At 37.0% G+C, this 18,914-nt stretch overlaps 1 protein-coding gene across 1 annotated transcript in view; it reads left to right on the top strand.

Annotated features, from left to right (window-relative positions):
* LOC110111707 overlaps positions 1-18,914 on the top strand; it is a gene marked incomplete at its 5' end in the record, with an annotated part of 144,745 nt that overhangs the window by 106,788 nt on the left and 19,043 nt on the right. Inside the window, 6 exon segments of the mRNA XM_020843695.2 lie at positions 10,443-10,901; positions 10,988-11,174; positions 11,254-11,569; positions 11,648-12,007; positions 17,213-17,329; positions 17,689-17,962. Of these exon segments, the coding sequence (XP_020699354.1) occupies positions 10,443-10,901; positions 10,988-11,174; positions 11,254-11,569; positions 11,648-12,007; positions 17,213-17,329; positions 17,689-17,962 (1,713 nt within the window).

Raw genomic sequence — 18,914 nt, 5'->3', positions numbered from 1 at the left:
CTCTCTCTCTCTCTATATATATATATATATATATATATATATATATATATTAATCCTTAAATCAGATTTAAATTTCTAATATATTTCCTTATCTAAATAAGTGATATATATATATATTTATATGTTTATAACCTTTCATTTAAATGCTAATTGAATCATATTAAATTTCATACTTTATTAGTATCATTACTAATTGATAATATTTTTAAAATCTTTAAAATTTATTTATCTTATTAAATTCCAATAAAAATTTATATATATTTATAAATTTCTAAAATAAATAACTTACACTTGTCAGTCGAGTCCTCATCCTTGCTCCTCTCTTCCTCACCCGCTGCTAAAGCATGATCTCTCCCTGCTGGCTCGCTTGCAGGACTCATCTCCCTTGCTCCCTCTCCTTTCCTTTATCTTTCTCTCTATTTAAGTTTTTTTTCTTCATCCTCTCAATCACGGTTTCCCCTCAACTACCACTTTCATTCTCTCGCTGATTCCACATTAGTGAATGAATCACAATTATCCCCCACGAGGAGTCCTTTCTTTTCGATTCTGAACACCCTACTTCGCTCACTCGCTCGATCTAACCCATTGGATGTGCCCGCTCGAGCTCGCGATCCTGTTCGTCTGCATTATCACGCTCACCCGCGCTTTAGTGAAATGGTCCGATTTAGCTGAACCAGACCAACCAGTTCTTACACTACTACAGGAATCCAATTCATTAATTCATTATCAATATAAACCAGTTCTTACACTACTACAGGAATCCAATTCATTAATTCATTATCAATATAACATTAAGAGTATCTTTTCAAAAAAATCTTATAGAAATAAGGTTTGAAAGTTCAAACTAATTTAATATCAAATCTAGTTAAGCCTTAAAAATCTTGCTGCCAAGTTCAAAATAAAGTCATCCTAATGATTAAATACATTAAAATTGAAATAATATATGAAAAATAACTTAAAAACTTTGACTAATTTGGATTAGTCTTGAATAAGCTTTATGCTTTTCTTGTATTGCATCTACTCCCTTAGATTGGTGGAACTAGAGAAAGAGAAATACAAAATCCTTTTATTGAGAGTTTGGTTTCCATTCTAGGGGTGGTATCAACACTTGTTCATGATTATCTCTTATATCTTGAGCTTCTACAATTTGAACATGGGAAGTAAAATGTGGAGGCTTAAATTCCAGTTGTCGCCATGCATTGTACATTTCAATGATAGTATTGGTATCACAATAACAACAACATCAAGCATTTATCCCACATGTGAGGTCGGCTACTTAAATCATTTTTCTTCATTGTGTCCTATTAAGAGTCAAATTCTTATTTAAATCTAATAAAGAAAGATCATTTCTTGTATTTTATAACAAAGTCTTTTTACGGCTACCTCTACTTTACTTAACATAAGTCAAATCTAATACATCTACTTTTTTAACAGGGTCATTGGAAGGTCACCGTTTTATGTGATCAAGTCATCTAAGGCGACTCTCTCTAATCTTATCTTCCACTGGAGTTACTCCAACCTTTTCACGTATATGCTCATTTAGTATCCAATTTCTAAGAGTAAAGCCACTCATCCACCTGAGCATCCTCATCTCTGCAAAACTTAACTTTATATTATGCTTCTCTTTTAATGGCCAACATTCTACAAGTTAAAGCATTGCAAGTCTCACCACCATCTTATAGAACTTTTCCTTATTTTGATAGGGACTTTTCTATCACACAACAAGCCCAATGCATTCCTTCACTCCAACCATCCAACTTCAATTCTAATAATAATATCCACATTTATTTTACCATCACTTTGAACAATAGACCCAAGATATCTAAAACGTGTACTCTTATTAATGACTTGATCGCCCAAAGTCACAATCCTTCCACTATATCTACTATTACTAAAATTACGCTTCATATATTCAGTTTTAGATCAACTCAAATGAAAGTATGTAGACTCTAAGGTTGACCTCCATAATTCAAGTTTACCTTCAACTCTCTCTCTAGTCTTATCAACAAGAAGAATATCATCAGTAAAAGCATACACCAAGGAACAACCTTTGCAAATGTCTAGTGATAACATCCATGACTAAAGCAAAAAATTATGAGCTTAAGGCTTATCCTTGATGTAATCCAATTGAAAAAGGAAAATACTTGAACACAAGTAACAGCATCTGCATACATATACTTGATGACTTGAATATACGCATTATTAACCCCTTTCTTTTCTAGAACTCTCTATAGCACTTCTCTTGGAGCTTTATCATATGATTTCTCTAAATCAGTAAATATTATATTTAAATCCTACTTATTCTCTCTATATACTTCTCCATCAAACCTCTCAATAAATGTATAGCTTCCATAGTTGACCTACTCGGCATGAATCCAAATTGATTTTGAGAAACATTTGTATCACGCTGCAACCTATGCTCCGTAACTCCCTCCCATAGTTTTAATGTATGGCACGTTAACGTAATTCTCTATAATTCGCACAATCTTGTGCATCACGTCTATTCTTAAAAATAAGAATTAACACACTCATTCTCCACTCATCTGTCATTTTTTAGTCTTCAAAATAGCATTAGAAAGTTTAGTAAGCCAAGAGATTCCTTCGTCTCCTAAGCATTTCCACACCTCTATTGGAATATCATCATATCCAACAGCTTTTTCGTACTTCATTTTATTTAAAGCCTCTCTAACTTTAATTTTATTAATACGCCGATTAAAACAAAAATCATTATTTTCATTTAGGATGCTAAGGTCATTAAAGTCAATCGCATTCTCATAGACTTCATTAAAAAGTTTAGCAACATATATCATCCACCTTTGTTGAATATCATTTTCTAATAAAAGCACTTTTTCATCTTCATCCTTAATACATTTCACTTGAATTAAATCCTTACTACTCCTATCTCATTGTTTGGCTAATTTATACATATATCTTTCGCCCTCAGTATCTAATCTATTAAAAAAATCATTAAAAGCTAAAGTCTTTGCCTCACATATTAATTTCTTAGACTACTTACGGGCCTTTTTATATATTTCTCAATTATCAAAATTTTTACATATAAACCAATTTTTATAACACATATATTATCTTTTCTTGCACATTTTTATTCCACCACCAACTATTTTTACTATAAGTATCCTCTTGCGGGGAAACAACTGTTTTTTTTTTTTTTTTCAACTGCTTTTTTTTTTTTTTGCAACAGGTACCTAAGTGGTCATACATGCTTTTCTTAGAGTGGTGGGGGACGAAAAAATACGGCCGCGGTGTCCTCGTCCGAGGACACCTACCATACACGCTTTTCTTAGCGTGGTTAGAAAGCGTAGTTTCCCGTAGTTTTCCTCTAAACGAGGGAGAAGCCGAGAGGTTGCCGAAATTTCGGGTGAACGTAAAGATTGTACTTGGACTTGATTGAGCAAATATGATTTAAGTGAACTCAAACATTAAGAACTTGAAAGAGAACATAAGAATTGAACTCCAATGGACATTGAATTCAACTTGGACTAAAGTCTAATGGTTAAGATGAAAATCATGAGCCATGATTTTGAATATTTGAACTCAAAAGACCATAGGGGACTTTGATTTGGACTTGAGCTTGAACAACATAGCAAAGAATTATGCTTGGATTTGAACTCAACATGACTACGAGAACTTGAAATTGAACTTGCGAACTTTTGAACATCAAAGGATTTACAAATTTAGACTTTAACTTAGTTTGAACCAAATATAAGAACTTGGATTACATCAAGTGGACCAAAACTCAAGCTTGAAGCAATGAACAAAAGATTTGATGCAAACTTGATTAAAATGAGCATTGAATGATGACTTTGCACCAAACCTCTCCTGAAATGAAAACACAATAAAAAAAGGAATTTCATTTGGACATAGAATATTGAAATTATCATTTCAAATCGAGATGTAAATGAATATATGCGAGACTCATGAATCAATTGATTTATAAGATCTCATCCATTCTTATGAAGAGGAGACTTGCGTTGAACACAATGTCAAACAATTGATACAAGAGGTATGTTGAAATTGTCATCCATATGTAAGTCCCTTGTAGACTAAAAGCTGTGTTCAAAGGCAATAAAGATCGTGTGATCTCTAGTATCATTCGCTCACAAATGATGATAAAGGTTCATGCAAATTGGTTGGCTTGAACAAATTTACAATAAGCATGCAATGAGTTCAACGAATCATTAGCAAACACAAATGGGGGAAATGTAGTAAACACAACTCATACCCATGGAGCTATCATGCAAGTAGATGTATATATCTCATTCAAGAAGAAGAATCAAATATGCAACAAACACAACAACCTTCTTGCAAATAGAGATCAAATTGAAAGGATAACAACATGCTTATAATCAATTAATAACATAGAGTTCTCAAGGAATTTTGGGAGATCTTCAAGCTAATCAAAATGCAAAGGGGTGTGAAGGGCACTTAGTAGATGAAACAATTCACTACAGGAAAATCACTCCGTACCGCCGGCTTATTCCGGCGGTTATCATAAGTTCCGGCGGTTTTGTAAAATTTCGGAGGCTTTGCGGTGGTTTAAAATCCGCCGGTAAAAATCGCGTAGGAAATCGTTTCTGGCGGTTTAAGTAACCGGCAGTACTCATCGCCGGTTTTGTTCCAGTGGCCATGATGCCAGTGATCGTCGGTTATTTACCGGCGGCATACCGGCTGTTTAACCGCCGGTTATGTCGGATTTTTTCGGCGGTTGTATTGCCGATATAGCGTCGGTAAGGAACTGGCAGTTTAACGGCAGTCATGGCCGAAGGAATTACTGGCGGAACCACCGCCGGCGTATCGCCAGAGAACCGCCGGAAACCATCGGTAAGCCGTCGGAAATTACTGGCGGTAATAGTAATCTTCTAGCGGCTTCCATCAGCCGTCCAGTATCGAAGTTTTCGGCGGCCAAACCACCGGTTGGCCGCTGGAAACCTGTAGGATCTGAAAAAAAAAATTGACAGTCTCCCTTCTATTTTACTGATTTTCATCGTAAACTCTAAAACTACGCAGAAAATACAATAATTTTTACAAATATGGGCAACACGCCACTATAATCAATCACAACAATTATCATAAATGTATTCATCAAAACAAATCAACTCATAATAAGTTCATAACAAACCATAAGTCAAACCAACTAAGTTCATCATAAGTTTACACATAGTTTATCAAATCGAATAAGTTTACAATAAGTCAATCATAAGTTCATTAAACAAAAAAGAGTACTAATCCTACTTCATATCCTCGCTGTCTGGTGATGCATGTGGCTGCTCTTGCTCTTGCTCCTGCTCTTTCTTCTTTTGATTTTCATCTCTATAGGATCGGAGCTCTGCCTGCATCTCATTTTGAACCTTTCTCATCTCTTCTATCTCTCTCGTCAGCTCTGCAACCCTCTGGCTTACACTTTCTTCAGCTCCATTAGGATCATAAAATACTGAGGTGGTTGAACTGCTCTCATAAGCATAGCCTTGCGAACCCAAGCCATATACCCTCCCCCTCTGCCTTCCTCCAACAACATCTGACCATGTATGATACTCAGAATACTGGGTCGATCCTGAACCAGTGGACTGACGACTTTTCCGAGCTCGTACAAAATCATCCTGAGAGTTTAAATCCATAAAATATTTTGATATTAGAATGAGTTTTATTATAATAAATTTATATTCCCAAACTCCAAAAAATTATACTCATATGAGCCTTTTTAGCCTTCTCATCAACCCACTGATGGTCAGCTTGATGTTGGTGAGTTTTCGTATGCAACTCCAGCGGTGTCGGCTCCCGGCCAAGAAACTTTTTCTGAAAATAGAAGATATATTTATAATAATGTAAATATATTTATTAAACTAAATTAAAGCTTTTACCAGTCGTCATCTATATTCCGTATGAGGAACATATCCGGCAATTTGAAGAGAGCTTCCTAAACCCCCACAGTCAGATGCTCTATTATGCTTATTCTGCTCTCTTATTTTTATGAACTCGAGGCTCACCCAAGCTCTACTCAGATCTGCCCATACGCCCTCTCCAATCCATATTGGACGCTGCCCGGACTTTCTAATGTCCGTGAACATGTCCCTAAGACGGGTCGATCCTCTCCTCTCAAAATTTGTTCTGATCCTCGTTTTATGCTCAGGCAACCACCTAAATTCTTTATGTAAAAAAGTATATGCATAACAAAAAATAGTAATACAAATTAAATCAAATATTTGAATTCATGCCAAATAAGTATATCTGAAATTATCCAAACCACATATCCCTAATTTCCTTTGGGATCTTCTTCCATGATAAGTAAAGAGTATCATATTTGTTCTTTATGATATCCCAAATCTTGTGAGTATATGGCCTTGAAGGATTGAAGTTGCAAGTTAATTTTTTTGTCAATAACATATAATATATCAAAATTTAAGAAACGTAAGAACATAAACTAAACTTACGTATCGTCCTCAGGCTCAATATATTGACGCTTATATGCTGCAGCTGCATGATCACCAGCACCAACCTCTGTTGGTCTAGATGGTCCACCGTGTTCTGGCTGTACCGGATATGGGTAATAATATGGGTGAGGGTAAGGAGGGTAAGGGACGGTGGATGGACCAGTTTGTCGGCGGTTGGAGGAGCTTCTCTATCACGCGAGAGGGCTGCGGAGACAGAGCGACTGTTGGAAGGGAGAGAGAAGAAGTTGCGAGCAAATGAAATGGAAGGCTGGGGATGTGTTATTTTAGGTCTTTTTCCGGCGGCGTTCTGGCGGTTAGGACCGCCGAAAAAAAATCACTTAACACCGGCGGTTTAAACCGCTGGTAACATGACAATAATAACTACTGCATGAAGAATAACCGACGGTTATTTAACCGCCGCTAATTTCGGCGGCAGTTTTTTAAAAAACCACCGATTAGACCGTCGGTATTTATCGACAGCCAAACCGCCGGTTAAACCACCGTTATTACTTGCGGTCACAGAACCGCCGGTAATTCATGAATTTCTTGTAGTGATTGTTTTATAACACTCCAGCAATCTACACTAATATACAAATAAGCACACTGCTCTACATGAAGTAAGGATAAAAGATCTGCAATGCATACAAGTTCTCTACGAAGACAGATGTACATGCTACATGCCATTTATGGGTAGATGCAGAAAGACTTCTGTAATTGTAGCATCCTGAAGTCAATTTTAGTCTGTGAAGGAATATATCTACCTGCCTACCTATAGCAGTGGTGGATGTACTACATAAGCCAAAGACCACAATAAAATGCATGAAGAATACGACATATCCAAGCTCCCACGAGCTTCTGTTGGAGCCCCGCTATGAATATTATATACTATCTACGAATAAATACCAAAGGACTATAACAAATGCAAGCTCTTACGAGTCATTGTAGGAAACTCGTTGTACATATAGTACACTATCTACAAGCAAATATGAAAAAACTACAATGAATGCAAGCATCAACAAATATAAAGCAGGAGATTCGTTAGTGCACTATGATCCACCTACAGACAGCAACATGTAGTGCACGACAGTCTACCTGTATAAAGCAGTAAACAATTCAATTCAGAAACTGTTAGGCCATGCCACCGGATCCGCAACATTCATGCAAGCGGACAGAAGACGTATACGAGCTTCCAAGTAGATCATCACATTCAGATGATCAATGATAAACATTCAAAAATACCCCCGCACTGCATGGGCCCCGGCGAGCGTATTAAAGGTACACGTGACTTCTAGGGATGCTGCGCGGGCCAATAAATTTGAACTCGAACCTCCTGAGTACGTAGATAGGAGTCGACAACGTTCAGCAAATAATTACAAAACGCCCCCAAACATCCTCATGGGCCCCGGCGAGCGTGTTACAAGTACACACGTGACGTCTAGGGATGCTGCACGAGTCAATAAGTGAATTCAAGTTCGGACCCGATTATTCTATACGGATCAATAAGAGTCAACAGGGTTTGAACCATCAAACAAATATACTGTGGTGGTGGCCAGATTATTTATCTTAATACATTCATATTAGGCCTTCAAGGCTTATAATAATGATAATTCACTACAAAGGCATAAAGCCTACAAAATCCGATCCTCTGTTGACAACTCGATAAAGTCGATAAGGTTCAAAACATAAATATTTTCAAATGACCACAAACACCCCGATGATGGCCATGTTGAATTCATATCTCAATCGGAGGGGTTCCCATATATTTTCAAATACCTTCAAACTTCCATAAAATAAAATAAAAATAGAAATAATCCCTTATACCCCGATGATGGCCGTGTTGAATGTAGATCTCAATCGGAGGGGTTAATTCCAATATTCAAAGCTCCACCCAAATACCCACGAAAATAAAAAAAAAATCATCCACTTCAAAATATTTAAAATTGAAATAAATCCATCAACCACTTAAAGCAAAATTCATCCACCCTCCACAATAGTTTGTCGAGGTGGACAAATAGAAAAATACTTCAGTTCACATTGAGCTAAATGCCTAGCCGAAAATATTACTAGGATCTATTCTCAAATAATCTCCTGCTAGTGAGGACGTGGTACGTATCCTCTGATCGACAGTTTTGCTGCCAAATGGCACCGCAGGATAAACAGTTATGACCTGGGGCCCTCTGAACCGAGTGGTTTTGTCGCCAAATGGCACCACGAAATATTGGTTATGTTCAGAGCCAATACATTCCTTAATGACATCAAATCCTTGTGATATGAATTAATAGGATATGATCAATAGGGCACAAAGCCCTCTGCTAGCTAAGGTGGATCCAAATTTGTCCCCTTAGACAAATACCCACCTAAAGTCTACAAGGTCCCCTTGGACGAAGCAACCCATGACTGTTGACAAGGATCCTTCTATCAGGTTGGGTCGACTACCTCCTCTGACTAAGTAGAATAGGGACCACGATGGCCCGGGACGACGGAATCATAGGATCTTGATCGGGTCCATCATCCATTCCCCTACCATCTGCTTTAAGTATAAGATGGTGAAATTTCAACTTTTAAATATTAAACCTCCAAACTCTTCAATACCAATGCCCATTGTTGCTATTATATGCCATATACTTTGTACCTCTACGTATCTGATTGATGACTAGCCTTAATCGAAAGTTCTCTCTCGTGATTGAGAGGGGTAATTAACTATAGGGGCTTGCACCTATAGGAAATCAGGACTCAGATCATAAAGTCCTCACAAAATGAGGGCGAAATCTCTGGGTTGTGTCTTATCTACAAACTCATCTGCCTTCCAAAATTTACTCCGGATCTTAATTCCGTTAAAATTCCCCTTGAAGGAAAAAAGCACAGTGGGCAGAGGCCGGGGCCGAATTTTCAGAGCCTACATACTATAAGGAGTTTTTTACTTTGATAGTATTGGTATCACAAAATCAACTAATATTTCTTGGGATGAAAGAGACTGTAGTTTTGAAACCTTTTGAACAAACTTCATCTGTGAAGAATAATCTTGCAAGAATATCAAAATCTGTGGATCAATATATTTTTTCATCTCTGTCATAATAAAAGATATTCATGTCTCGATCTCAATAATAAACTCTTGTAAGATCTCATATGTCGGCTTGGGAACAATCTCAAGCACAACTTCAAGGTCAAGTCTCATCAAAAAGTTTTTGATTGGTGGAGATCATACAAATGACTAAACTTCTAAGATTAATATAGTTTCTTAAACCTTTGAGTTTGTGGAATTGGTGCATGATATTATCTCTTAACTTGTTGATATGACCTTGGATGGATAGGATGATCACGTAGAAAGTTTAAAAAATGATATATACAACTAATGATAACTCCTATTTAACTCAATGTTTTCATTCCATAATTCGCCAAAGTCGACTAATGAGTTGTATTAGGCGATTGAATAATAGCTTATTGGGTTTGTTCATATCCATTAGAAGATGATTTATGATTCCTATGGTATTTATGATATAAAGAAGAATAGACATGGTTGTAATAAACTCTCTGTAATGAAATGATAATATTTGTATTAATGTGATGATCCAAAATCATTATGATGCTTTTGAGATTTTTTAAACTTATGCGATTAATGAAATTTATGACAATTTATGATACTTTGACTTTCATATTTCACTAGATGAGTTTAAATGTGCCTAATATATCTTTCAAGCATAATCTTTGTGTTCTTCATAGACATGCATTCCTTTAGTGATCCCACGGTAATTCATAGAGGAATTCATCTACCTTTATGTACATGCAGAATACTTTTAATATTAATTTGAACCTTTGTAAAGCTACTGAATCTAAGTGATATTTTTTGTAAAATCCCATGACTTGGATGCAATGCATCACCATTCTTACTTTCCGTAAGAGTGGTTGATATTATGTCTTAACATCTCCCCACCACTAACAACAATGTTTTATCAAAAGAACTCACGCCTGCTATTTCATTACTGGGCTTCACAGATATTGGAACCAATACAACCTGGACAAGAGCTCCCATTGCCGCTTCACTTGGCTGAGGCTGGGCGAATACGATGGCATCCTGTCAGCACAAATTACTTGTGGAGTGAAGCACAATCGCTGCCGAACATACTCTCACAAGAAAATAGACTTGGGCCCTTCAGATCATTTGTGTGCTATCCTGCACATCCAACTAGTGATCCTTTTCGCTGCTGCATATCAGTCCAAGCTCTTAGCTTGTCTTCATTGGGTTCTGCAAGCCCATCACTGGCCGACACTTCAACTGTAAAGTCAAATTTCAATAGTAGTGGTAAAAGAACGCATAAAGCTGCTCCACCGAAGAAACATATTATACACCGTTTGAAACTTATAACACCTTTGTTACTAAAAAATTATCTTCCTGTGAACTTATCATTAATTTTAGAATCTGGTGGAGTTGCACATTCTCTTAAGATTTGCGAGGTTTGTTACAATCTTGTTTGGATTGTTATGTGGATTTGCAAGGTGATATGCTTAGACTTAATTTTTTTAAATAATACAATTCTCAGGGAAATTTTAATTCCTTTTTTGCGGTTGATTCTATGCATGAACTTGAGATCACATACCAAATGGAAGGTTATAGGCCTGTTATTTCCAAATTTCCTCGAGCAGAATCTTTCTCTGAGATTGCCAAGTTTTCTGGGTCCAAATACTTTTTACTTGAAAGAATATCCTTTTACCCTTACACCTCTTCTGGTAAACCAGCTTTCTTGTTGTTAATGATTTAATTTCCTCAACTTCACATACATTATAATAATGTTGCTCATCATCCTAGGTCCTTTATCTGTAACCCTTGAGAAGACACTTGATGCATCATGTGGTGCACGAGAAATCAGCCTTTCTGTTTCATATTTGCTGTATAATTGCACTGGTCTACTGCTTGCTATTGTAGATGGCAACCAAGGCCATAAAGGAGTTATTCATGTGATTCCCTCAAGTTATCAGTTAATGGATCAAGCACAGCTTGAGGATGAAAAACATGGCCTTGCATTTTTATCTTCTCAGTCCAACTCATTCCAGGGTTCTTTAAATTGCTGCTCCACATCTACAGGAGATAATGCAATGCAATCTTTACGAGCTTTTACAAGCAGGTAACTCTGGTTCCTCTTTATTATAGTTGTAGAATGTTTAGGGAAGAATAACTAAGTTCAGAGCTTAACTGTTTGCAGTTCAATGGTCGGGCTTAATGACATCAATCCAATTTACTCATCAAAGAAGGCTGGAGATGCTGCCAGGAGCACTGTGTATGGTTTCTCTAAAAGGGCTAAGCCTTATATGTATGCTCCTCTAGATCATATTCCTGCTTCAGACCTTTTGGTTAGATTGGCTGTATCCTCCAGTCATATTAGATCAGAAAGCATGCATATTCCAGCTTGGTCAACTCCATTTCCTCTAGTCCCCGCGAGTGGTTCTATTAATGTCACTATTCCAAAGCCAAATGCACCTAGTGCTTTCTTAATATCTGTTACATCCATAACTGTTTCTGAAAAATTATCTGGATGGACAAGGGCTATTACATTTCAGCCGAGGTAATATATTTTTATGAAAATATATGAATAAGATGCTAATATAATATAACTTATTTTCATGTTTTTTTAATTTTAATTTCTAGTGTTTTTCTTAGAACTAACAAATGGAATCTTATTACATGAAGGAATTCTACCTATTAGGATGAGGGCTGATTATGTAAGGGGTTGAGTGATATTTGGTTTGGGAAAATGTTAGATTGGTCCAGCCAATCCATACAAGAATAGCTCGCAGAGACACAGGCGGAACTCGTCCGCCTCCTCTGCATGACGCTCAAACTGCAGACTCCAGTAGTCGGAATAGGAAGGTTTTTGGAGGGATGTAAGAGAGAAATTTGAATGTAAGGACTGTTTACAGATTTCTTTTGGATTGTATGCATTAAATAGTTTGTTTTCCTAGGGTTAGAGCATCTTGAATTTGGCTGAAATTTAATCTCTCTCTTAGGCTTTGCTTGGGCTCTAGCGGCTTCTAGAGAGTTGGGAGAGTAGATCCTCCTCTAGAATAGAGGATCAATTGTATCTTTAGTATTTTCCGTTTCATTTTCATCAATTAATTCAAATTATCTACTTTTTCCTAGTTTTGTGTGGATTTTTGTTGAAAATTCTCGCTATTTTCCAAAGATTGATAGGAATTATTTGAGATCTACAAGTTTTTTCTACAAATTGGTATCAGAGTAGCTTTCCGGACTGTTTTTAGGGCTGTTTTTGTGCATTCTGCAGTAGAATTTTGTCCCAAAAAAAGGGTTTTTTTGTTGTTTTTTGGGTCGATATCTACATTTTTTATGCTAACAAAAATCTGGATATCGATGGCGGCAAAGGGGAGATCGGACAGTTGAAATAGAAAATTTTAGATCTCCATACTCAACTTTCAAAAGTCAAAAGTCAAATTTCAGCCATCTACTAAAAGATTGATGGAAAATTTTCCACCCTGGGAGAGATGTTGAAGAAGTTGCTCGAGGGCCAACCCAAAATGGCGTTGTCAGAAGCAAGGGAAGTCTCCGGCAACCGAGGAAAGGGAAGATTAGGAGGTGGAGATTCAAAAAGAATAGAGAATACCTCCCCTAGAGCCTCTTTCTAGGGAGGGGCTGGGAAGAGGGTATGGGGAGAGACAAGAGGAGGTAGGGAAAGAACGAATGGGTACTAAATTGGAGAGGAGAGGAGTGGGATTTGAAAGGGAAAAGGATAATTATAACCAAAGGGGGTTGAATTTGAAAAGGAAGGGGTTTGTTATGATCCAAGGGGTGCTGAATTTGAAAGGACACTTGGGGGGAACCACCCCCTTGGGGAACGGTAAATTATGAAGGGAATAGAGGGAACAGAGGCGATCTGAGGGTGAGGAAGTTGAAGATGCCAATTTTTTAGGGAGATGATGCCCAGTGGTGGATCTATAAGGTGGAAATGTATTTTACCGTCAACAGGTTGATGGATGGGGAGAGATTGACGTTAGCCAGGATGTGCTTGGAAGGGAAAGCTTTAGCATGGTACCAGTGGAGGGATACGAGGCGACCGATACAAACCTGGAGGGAGTTTAAGGATTGCTTGTTGGAACATTTGCAAACTAGCATGGGAGGGGACTTCTATGAGCAGTTTTTAGCTTTGATAGGAGGGGACAGTGGTGGAGTACCGTGAGAAATTTGAGTACTTGACCAGCTTCCGGAGGCTGTACTAGAGGGAAACTTTATGAAGGGACAAAACCAGAGATTCGTACAGTGGTTAGAGTTATGAGGCATTGTGACTTGGGAGAGGCTATGGAGCTAACTCGGTTTGTGGAGTCAGAGGCACCTGGAGAGAGGGACGGGAAGCAGCAGCTTAAGAGGCTCGTACAAGATGACCACCACCTTTTTGGCATCCAAGGAGCGAACACTTGATACTCTTCAGGAGACTTCGAAGGAGAAGACTGTAGGACAACTTCAAGAAGCTCACAGAAATGGAATTACTGGAGAAGAGGGCGAATGGGCTCTATTTTAGATGTGACGAAAGGTATACATCGGGGCATAGTTGTAAGGACCAAACTCTTCAGTTTCTCACCGTTTGTGATGACATGGAAATTGAGAAGAGTGTCGTCTTTGGGAGGGCGGTATTGTTAGACCCATCCATTGGACCTATCCAGCCGATCTTGTGGAGACAAAGGCGGAACTCGTCCGCCTCCTCTGCATGCCGCTCAAACCGAGGGCTCCAGTAGTCAGAATAGGAAGGTTCTTGGAGGGATGTAAGAGGGAAATTTGAATGTAGGGATTGTTTAGAGATTTCCTTTTGGATTATATGCATTAAATATTTTGTTTTCCTAGGGCTAGGTCATCTTGAATTTGGCTGAATTTTGAGTTATCTCTTAGGTTTTGTTTGGGCTCTAGCGGCGTCTAGAGAATTGGGAGAGATAGATCTCCTCTCGAATAGAGGATCAATTGTATCTTGGCATTTTTTCTTTCATCAAATAATACATATTATCTACTATATTTCTGGTTTTGTGTGGATTTTTGTGGAGAATTCTCGCTGTTTTCCAAAGATTTATAGGAATTACTTGAGATCGAGAAGTGTTTCCTATCAGAATACTGGTTCAAACGTGTGGTGATGCGTAAAATTTTTCCAAACCTCTCTTAAACTCTGAGTTTCAACTTAGTTGGGCTTTATCATTTAAGCTTATTAATCCTAACACTTGATGTGCATTTGACTAAAGTTTAAGTTCAATCCATCAGTTAATCCAATAATCAAATGTTTGTTAAGGAGCTCCAAGTTTAAGATTAATCCACCGGTTGATCCAATAATCAAATGTTCATTAAGGATCAGAGTTTGTGATTGTGACAACTGATATATGGATAACCATCATATACTTGCAGTAGAAATACTTCAGATTGCAATATCAACTTTTTGGCAAAATATATTAGATACTAATGCTTTGGAAAGCATGCAATGTACATAATATTCTAATAGTCTTTAGTAACTACGACATGTGAAGCGTAGGACGTTAGAAGACTTCTGACTCAAGAAATCGTGGAGGGGAATGATAGCATGCGTTTTCTAAGTTATATTAAACAGTGCTAGAGACTTGAATGGACAAAGGATGCCACCGTACAAAGGTATAACTACTTTTTAATACTTTGTTACAAATTGGTGCCTCAGCAATTTTGAGGAATTCAAGGTAACCGATGCTTTTAGTAGTTAGAGATCTGTTTTTTGCAGTCCGATCAGGTTCTTAATTGTGCTTCTTAGTAGTTGTTTAATGGTGTGTTGCAAGCATCTTTTCGTTGAAATTAAGCGGATTCTCCATTTTCAGATGCTCCTTTCCTTAAAATGTTCACTATTATAGTAGTTTTGATTAAATGAAAGACTAAAGCCAAACTGTTGGTCTTTTACTTTTAAGTCTTTTATCATCTTGTATTCCCATCTTTTCTATTGCATTAATTGTTTTTTTGTTTTTTTCTTTTTCTTTTTGGGTTCTTTAACTCATCAATAACCATGATCATTTTTCTTTTGATATGGTTAAGCATCTTTATCCTTAGTTATAACTGGTACTTGTAGCATTCCTTTGTGCGAAGTATTCAGAGCATGATTGTGAATGCAAAGGGAATTACCTGGAGTAAACTGTAGATTAAAATGTTTCATGCTTGCTATTTTAAGGAACACATTCAAACACAAGGTGGTTTGACCAAGTATTTCCCTATTTTGGTTGGGTTACATCAAGGATCAGCCTTAAGCCCATATCTTTTTGCTTTAGTCATGGATGTTCTCACTAGACTAGAGAGGGAGTTGAAGGTAAACTTGAATTATGGAGGTCAACCTTAGAGTCTAAAGGTTTTCGCTTTAGTAGATCTAAAACGGAATATTTGGAGTGTAATTTTAGTAGTAATAGACCTAGTGAGGGGATTGTGACTTTGGGCAATCAAGTCATTAATAAGAGTATACGTTTTAGATATCTTGGATCTATTATTCAGAGTGATGGTGAAATAGATGGGGATATTATTAGCAGAATTCAAGTTGGATGGTTGAAGTGGAGGAATGCATCGGGCTTGTTGTGTGATAGAAAAGTACCCCTCAAACTTAAGGGAAAATTCTATAAGATGGTAGTGAGGTCTGCAATGCTTTATGGTACCAAATGTTGGCCATTAAAACAGAAGCATAATACCAAGTTAAGTGTGGCAGAGATGAGGATGCTCAGGTGGATGAGTGGCTTTACCCTTAGAGATAGAATACGAAATGAGCATGTACATGAAAAGGTTGGAGTAGCTCCAGTAGAAGATAAGATTAGAGAGAGTCACCTTAGATGGTTTGGTCACATAAAACGGCGGCCTTCCGATGACCCGGTTAGGAGGGTAGAGGTATTAGATTTGACTTATGTTAAGAAAGGTAGAGGCAGACCTAAAAAGACTTAATTATAAAATATTAGGAATGACCTTTCTTTATTAGATTTAAATGAGAATTTGACTTTTAATATGACACAATGGAGAAAAAGGATTCATGTCACATAAAGGCTTGATGTTGTTGCTGTTGTTTTTGTTGTATTCGAATGCAATTATTTAGATGTTTATCAAAACCAAAAAAAAAAATTGTCCTTGATTTAAGCTAGAACATTTGATATTGATCTACCCTGTCTTAAGCCTAACTTATTGCTAGATACTATTTTTAGTTTCAGCTACTTTGTCCTTCAATATATGTGTCACTTCTTCCCTTGATGCTTTTGTTATGAACTTGTTTGAGTCTGATTATCCCTGAAGCCAGTGTGGGAATCCTATGAATTATACTGTGGAAAATAAAATCATCAGTTGAAACTTATCATGGTACATCCAAAAATGATTTAAATCATAAAGATAAATAACAAATATAATAATCTTTTAGTGTTTTTTATTCAGTAGGTCTTCTATTATGTTCAGATTATGACAATAGCAGACAAAGATTACCTGGCACTCGTGAATTGTTAACTTTTGTCGGATATAAATGGAACATTTTGAAGTATCTATAGTTCCCATTATGTAAATTGTTGAAAGTTGCAAACATATGGTAAAAATAATAGGTTCTACCTTTCTTGGTCATTGGTTATTTATCATTTGAAAATAATATCTTTCGGGCAAAGATTCTCTAAGATATGGATTAACTCATTAATTTACCTGAAGTGAACAAAATAATGTTTCTTCTTGGGTTTACTTACAGTTATATGATCGGTTCTTTTATTTTCTATAACCTACAATTGCTGACATGTTCTGTTGTCATTTGCAGATTTGTTATCTGTAATGCATGTACCAGAGATTTGTCTTACAAACAGAAAGGAACAAATAATGCTTATTCTTTACGTGTTGGTCAACACTCTCATCTTAATTGGTCTGATACATCAAGGTTTCTTCTTTTCCTTCCACATAAAGATAGGCAATTACTATTTGAATGTTATTGGTTTCTGTATCATAGTTTGAGTTGTTACTTCTTGTTATATCCTATTTCCAGTATCTGTGTACAAGAATTTTGGAACTTCTACACGTCTCTGCTAATTGCTGTGCATTACCACCAATCTAGCATAATTGATGTTATCATGAAGTATAATACTGTTGTTATCTTAAATTACAGTTCAATTTTTTTGTGCTTTTTTTCATTCGTCAACATTTTGTATAAAAAACCATGATATGAGTCAGCCTTTTATGGTACTTTCTGTGATTTTATGTTTTGCAATTTATATTTATAACATTGACTAAGTGTTGCAGAGAGTTGCTTGTATCTCTTCGGTTTAATGGAATGGGATGGCAATGGTCAGGGAGTTTCCTTCCAGATTGCCTTGGAGATGTTCAAGTAAAAATGCGCAACTATGTGTCCGGTGAATTAAACATGGTCCGAGTTGAAGTACAAAATGCTGATATGGCTTTGAATGATGAAAAATCAATTCCAAAGTCTAATGGAAGCTTTTCAACTCAGTTAATACTTCTTTCAGATGACAAGACTGGGTTTATTCCATACAGGATAGATAATTTCTCAATGGAGGTAATTTCTTAAGAATTTAGTACTTAAGCTATTTTGTTTTAGAAGATATTTTGGGTAATTAATAAAGTGTCATGTGGATCATCTATTTGTGAGTGATCTTGTAACCGGTAAAGTTGTCATTGCCAATAAATCAGAAATGAATTGCTAGATGTTACCCAAAGTGGTTTTGAGAAACTTAAAAAGTCCGTGGAATGTAAATTTCTTTCACTTGCTTCCTTGGTGGAAGAGTTTCCGCAACAACACCAGCTCCACCCAAAGTAGCTTTACATCTAATATTTTTGTGAGTTTTACTTCTTTAAAGCGATTCACTCACCAACACCACCACCACCAACATCAAGCCTTTATCCCACTATGTGGGTTCGGCTACATGAATCCTTTTTCTCCATTGTGTCCTATCAAAAGTCAAATTCTCGTTTAAATCTAATAAAGAAAGGTTATTCCTAATATTTTCTAACCAAGTCTTTCTAGGTCTACCCCTACTTTTCTTAACATAAGTCAAATCTAATACCTCTACTCTCCTAACTGGGTCATCGGAAGGCCGCCGCCGTTTTATGTGACCAAACCATCTAAGGCGACTCTCTCTAATCTTATCTTCTACTGGAGCTACTCCAACCTTTTCACGTATATGCTCATTCCGTATCCTATCTCTAAGGGTAAAGCCACTCATCCACCTAAGCATCCTCATCTCTGCCACACTTAACTTAGTATTATGCGGAATGCGTAGGACGGTGCTTTGGATAAATGAACAAATCAAAGTCCAAATGCACGGTCGTCCAAGCTAACAACAAATTGCAAGTGGGAGATGAAGTCCCGATGCACATGAAAGATGTACGAATTCCTACAACAGTCTCTACAATGCCTGTTGATTGAGATGGCAATACGGAGACCAATAAAGAAAGATCTGCACCCCTACAAGCAAATGCAATCATCAAACCACCTGAGATTGGTGAAA

The sequence above is a fragment of the Dendrobium catenatum genome, unplaced genomic scaffold (genome assembly GCF_001605985.2).
Source record: "Dendrobium catenatum unplaced genomic scaffold, ASM160598v2 fragScaff_scaffold_1446, whole genome shotgun sequence".
Lineage (NCBI taxonomy): Eukaryota > Viridiplantae > Streptophyta > Magnoliopsida > Asparagales > Orchidaceae > Dendrobium > Dendrobium catenatum.
The sequence above is the reverse complement of the archived record's forward strand: the minus strand, read 5'-3'. Positions and strand labels throughout refer to the sequence as shown.